Genomic DNA, 5,417 nt, shown 5'->3' with positions numbered 1-5,417 from the left:
CCCCCCCCCCCCCCCCGCCGCTGCGCGCTTGGGCGGTCGCGTTTGGCCCGGCTCAGCCGCCGTCGCTGGCCTTTGCGCATGCGCGAGAGGAACCTCGAAGAAGGTGAAGATGGCGGCGTTGAGGGCCGGGGTCCTGGGAGTCCGATGGCTGCAAAGGACATGCCGGAGCGCGGTGCCGTTAGGAGCACGGACAGGTCGGCGCAAACGGGAAAGTCCTTGGTGTGGGAAGGGGAGGCCTGAAATGGGTAGCGCCTGGAAGGGAGATCGTGGGTACCGTGGGGGGGGGGGCGGAGGGCGCATGCGTATATCCTGAAACAGGGATCCCGGCTCCGGCCGAGTCCGGGGCTCCGGCCTCTGCAGCCATCGCAGGTTGGAGCCTCCCCGGCCGCTGGAGAGCGGAGTCTGTCTGAAATGGCCTCTTCCGCCATTCAGCCTTCCACATGACCAAAGACATGTTGCCGGGGCCCTATCCCAAGACCCCCGAAGAACGCGCCGCCGCCGCCAAGAAGTATAACATGCGTGTGGAAGACTACCAGCCTTACCCGGATGATGGCATGGGGTGAGTAGAGGGTCTGCTTGCCCCCGAATAGTGATGCGAGAGGACCGCTGCATGGGGTGTTGGACCCTGACCCTCCCGACCCCTCAAGAGTCACTGGTGGGGGTGCTTTCCTTGATGGACGGAGGCCGGGAGTGAGTGAGCAGCTGCAGCCCAGAGGATTTCAATCTTCTCCTTGGCTCTAGCTGTTTCCTCCAAAGAGAAAGCCGGGATTTTAATGACTCCCTCGAGGACTCCTGAGTAGCAGGAACCTTTCCTTGGCTTCATCCAGAGCGCCGAGTTTCATTTAGATTGAGCAGCTGCTGGGCTCAGGTGCTGTCATCCAGGCACACGACGAGGCTGGGGCTGGATTCCTGTCATGAGAACCGTATTTATAGATGGAGTTCTTTATTTCTGTGTGTGTGTATGCCCCCACCCCGTGTGTGTGTGTACACATATATGCACATATGTGTGTATACTTATGTGCACATGTGTGTATATATGTATGTATAGGTGTACATATACTTCTGATACAACTGTGGAAATCGCCGCAAGTGTTAAGCAGATTAAATTACCAACCCCCCTCATTTCCTGTCCTGGATTCAGTACCCCCTATTTTTTTTTTAATCCGGTCGTGGGCCTGAACTCTGGATCTGGGCACTGTCCCTCAGCTCTTCAGCTCAAGGCTGGTGTTCTACCACTTGAGCCACAACGCCACTTCCGGCTTTTTTTTTCTGCTTATGTGGTGCTGAGGAGTCGAACCCAGGGCCTCATGCATGCAAGGCAAGCGAGTACCCCCTATTCTGGCTTTCCAGTCATTTTCTGGAGATGCTACCGTTCGTTTTTAATTGTGTGTTGGACTGGTAGCAGTCTGTATAAGGTGAATCTGATCCAGCTAAGAAAGAGGTTCCATGACCTACTTGAGACATGGAGATGTGTGCCAGCTTAGAAACACAGTTGCTATGAAAATAATGCTTTTCTAATGTGTACACTTTTTCTTAATCCCAAGTGGTTTTGGAGTCAGACCCAAACTTTATCTTCATTTAGTACCTGATGAGGGCATCTGAACAATTGGTTTTTAAATTTTCTTTTAGCTCTAATATTATAGAATTATACAACTCTTTGAAAGAAAGGAAAGCATGGCTTTTGATTTACAATTAGGACTTTTTTTGTTTGCTCTGTGTTTAATGGTGAGAACTTGAGATCTTGTTTGAAGAGTCAGTTCTTTTGTCCTTTGGTAAAGTACTTATATTTAGCACTTGGTTTCTCATATCTGAGATGAGGACTCTGAATTGTCTGAAACTGATCATGGATCTTTCCAGAAGTTCTTACTGTCTCTCAGGTATGGTGACTATCCGAAGCTCCCTGACCGCTCACAGCATGAGAGGGATCCGTGGTATGAATGGGACCACACGGACCTGAGGACGAACTGGGGTGAGCCGGTGAGAAAACCATAACCCATTTTACCTTCTTTCCAGCCTTCTTGTGTTTTCCTGTGGATTCTCTCATTAGTTCCAATGATACTTCTCTGTCCAGTTAACACTAAGCTTTCCTCCTCACAGAAGCAAGTTCAGTAATTTGAGACCTGAGGTTTCACATATGGCCCATATAATGGGACTTCGAAGAAAAGTCCAAGCTTAGTACTGTGAAAGCTGTATATTTCATGATTGAGCTTTCTCTGGTGAGGCTGAGACAGGACAGCATCCAGTCCCGTGGGCCCATGAGTCTTAGACCTAATGCTCAGAATATGGCCCACAGGCAGTGGAATGCTTCTGTCAAGCCTTGTATTAGTGTGTAGTCACAGAACTACCTGCTTTTTGCAGGAAGAGCACTTTGTCTGACAATTATCTGCCTTTTTGCCTCAGTTACATTGGGACATAGACATGTATATCAGGAACCGAGTGGACACATCTCCCACACCTGTTTCTTGGGATCTCATGTGTAAGCAGCTCTTTGGCTTCGTGGCTTTCATGGTTTTCATGTTCTGGGTTGGAGACGTTTTTCCCAGCTACCAGCCTGTGGTGAGTATCTGAGAAGTACTCCCCTCATTACATAAGTTTAGCCCCCTGTCTTAAGGGAGTGAAGTCTGGAGTAGATAACCAGCCAATGCCAAATTTGGCTTCTTATAGTCTTAGGAGATAGAAAGGCCTTAACTCCTGGACTGGCACAAGTACTAAAACACTGCTTCACCCCTACTTCTTAGATCAGTCTAAATAGAATTACTCTAGCACTAGATGAAGAGTAACAATGTGGAAGCTAGCTAGTCTTCAGAGTTGCCATTTGAGGAGTGTACTTTAGCAAGTTTATTTCAATGAGTAGTTTGCAAGACAAGTCAAGGAATGTAGAGCTTAAAAACCTTAGCTTTTGTTGGACATATGAAGGGCACTTTCTATATGATACTAAAGGCAATGAAAAATCTTCTCAAACAGTTATAATTTAGAGAATATAAAGGACAAGGAAAATACACTCTTGCTTTAAGAAGGCTTAAGTAAATTTAGGTAAATGACAGAGCAGCATTTGAACAAATAAAGTGGGTGGTTGACATGGTTTATATGTATAAATGCATGTGGTGAATGTGTGTGCAAACTGAGATGAGCTCCCATCAAGGAGTAGGGTTAAACTGGATGCTAAAAAATGGATTGGCTGGTGGGGAGAAATTGGAGAAAACATTTTCCCCTCCATTAGGAAAGAGTAGGGTGAGATAGAATAAGGGTATAAAGTAGTTCCTAGGTAACCAACTAGCAAGCTGCTTGAACATTCAGGGTCTAGGCCCTATTTGGAGATCCCAATTTAGCAACTCTATAGTAGGATTTTAGAATCAATGTTTTCAACAATCTGATAGTGATTGGCAATTCTGATACAGAGCTACACTTGGAAATCACTGTGTTAAAACAAATACTGTGAAGTGAGTTGCTTAGTTAAGTCAGACAGCTTTTATTGAATGGCTAAGGGATTTGGACTTGATACTGTGGTGACGTATTCGATAGATATGTATACAGCCCCTACCATGGGCCAGGCTCAAGACCCTATGTACCAAGAGTTGAGCTGCAGGGGTGACTTGATCTAATTGTAGTAGAGTGGAGCCATTTGGGGTTTTAGAATAAAAGAGTGATAGATGGAGGCTGGATTCTTAAGAAGATTAATCTGGGAGTGATCTCTAGGATGGATTGGAAGAAGAAATGAAGGCAGAGAGGCTTCCGTGTTTGCTGTGCTACCTTTGCAGAGATAGGTAACCAGTGTCCTGAAGGAAGCTGGTATATGTCTGTGTGCACTGACACGAGCCTTCTTGTCAAGCCTCAAGGGTTCCTTGCTGGAGAGTGCACACGGAGCTAGAGTGAGCACTAACTTCACTTCAGGAGAGCAAAACACAGTGTGGCTCTTCCATTTTTCAGTTCTGTAAACACATCACCCTTTCTCCTCCCCTTGAGCTGTGTCCTCCGACAGCTGTTTGTTGGTAAAGTCAGCAGCCCCTAAAGCACATTCCAGCCATGTCTCCTCTGTGCTTTTCCCCCACTGCTGCTCCTGCACGCCTCATTTGCTAGGCCACTTTAGTGGTAGAACCATTAGAGGCTGAGTGACTTAAAGGAGATTGAGTCTGTCTTGACCCCGAGAGAGAGTGGGATGGATGGATGCATCGTGTCATTTAGAAAGCTTTGACTGACTCTCTGTCTCACTCTTTCCTGTCTTCCCTCCTTTCCTCCCTCCCCACATTTCCCTTTCCTCTTCTCTTCCTTTTCCTCACTCACATGGTAGGCAGCACTTCTCTTACAATCTAGGCTCTTTCTATGCTGTCGGCTGAGCAAGGAAGAAAGTGCTACTCTTTCAATTTTAGCGCAGCTGTGTCTGACTAGAAGCTATTATGTACCCATTAACTCAGAGTGGAGCTTAGTCAGGTATTGGCTGGATGTATGCTGTTCTTACTGACCTATCTTTCTTTTTTCTTAGGGGCCAAAGCAATATCCTTATAATAATCTGTACCTGGAACGAGGCGGTGACCCCACCAAAGAACCTGAACCAGTGATTCACTATGAGATCTGAGGAGGCTTCGCCGGCTTTTGTGCCCTCAAACTAGGATTCCCTCATTCCTAGAGATTTAACCTTAATAAAATCCCTATTAAAACTCAGTGCTGTGATATCTGTGCCTCATTTCCCCAGGACTAGTCACTGCTGTGAAGAAACCCATTCTCGTCCTTTTAATTTTTCTCCCTGCCTACTGTCTACCATTCTGTTTTCCTGCTCTGAAATTAGAAGGATGGGAGCAGGAATGCTGTGTGTAACTTTCTAATTTGTTCATTTCACTGCAACTGTGCAGGTGGTTGAGAGGTCCACTTGCAGAGATAGCATTCTCAACTTCCCACATTGGAACAATTTATTTCCCATAAAATATGATAGTGTACACCTATAGTCCCAGCACTTAGGAAGCTGAAGCAGGAAGATTGTGCATTCAAGGCCAGCTTGAACTACATAATAAGACCCTTTCTCAAAGAAAACAAAACAGCCAGTCACACCAATCAGACCCTTTTAATAATAATGGTTAATTTTTTTTAAGTACTCAACATGTCTCAAGTACTTTATGGGGTTAGGTAAGTGTTCAGAGGACCACCTATCTGTGGTCTTGTAAGAATATAGATTTGAGCCAGGTGCTGGTGGCTTATGCCTGCTACTGGGGAGGCTTGAGATTTTTTTTGTTTTGTTTTTTAATTGTGAAAATACTGCACAGAGGGATTTCAATTACATGGGCAAGATAATGAGTACATTTCTTATCAAGCATTGTAGCTTCCTCCTTTGTTTCCCCTTCCTATCCTCCCCCCCCCCCCCCCCCAATCTTCCCCACTACCCTCCTCCCCCCCCAAGGCTGAGATGTTGAAGCCAGCTTGGGCAG

At 46.3% G+C, this 5,417-nt stretch overlaps 1 protein-coding gene across 1 annotated transcript; it reads left to right on the top strand.

Annotated features, from left to right (window-relative positions):
- The first annotated feature begins 45 nt into the window (after nucleotides 1-45).
- On the top strand, nucleotides 46-4,667 carry Ndufb8 (NADH dehydrogenase (ubiquinone) 1 beta subcomplex, 8, 19kDa). Its single transcript, XM_013017836.1, has 5 exons — nucleotides 46-194; nucleotides 433-559; nucleotides 1,878-1,977; nucleotides 2,401-2,556; nucleotides 4,481-4,667. The coding sequence occupies exons 1-5, from the start codon at nucleotides 110-112 to the stop codon at nucleotides 4,571-4,573; spliced, it is 561 nt and encodes a 186-aa protein (XP_012873290.1). The 5' UTR covers nucleotides 46-109; the 3' UTR covers nucleotides 4,574-4,667.
- Nucleotides 4,668-5,417: the final 750 nt, after the last annotated feature.

The sequence above is a fragment of the Dipodomys ordii genome, unplaced genomic scaffold (genome assembly GCF_000151885.1).
Source record: "Dipodomys ordii isolate 6190 unplaced genomic scaffold, Dord_2.0 Scaffold36, whole genome shotgun sequence".
Classification (NCBI taxonomy): Eukaryota; Metazoa; Chordata; class Mammalia; order Rodentia; family Heteromyidae; genus Dipodomys; species Dipodomys ordii.
The sequence above is the reverse complement of the archived record's forward strand: the minus strand, read 5'-3'. Positions and strand labels throughout refer to the sequence as shown.

Coding starts and splice junctions, on each gene's coding strand:
- Ndufb8 (XM_013017836.1), top strand. CDS start 110: ATGGCGGCGTTGAGGGCCGGGGTCCTGGGAGTCCGATGGCTGCAAAGG. Junction 560..1,877: donor TACCCGGATGATGGCATGGG/GTGAGTAGAGGG, acceptor ACTGTCTCTCAG/GTATGGTGACTATCCGAAGC. Junction 1,978..2,400: donor GGACGAACTGGGGTGAGCCG/GTGAGAAAACCA, acceptor TTTTTGCCTCAG/TTACATTGGGACATAGACAT.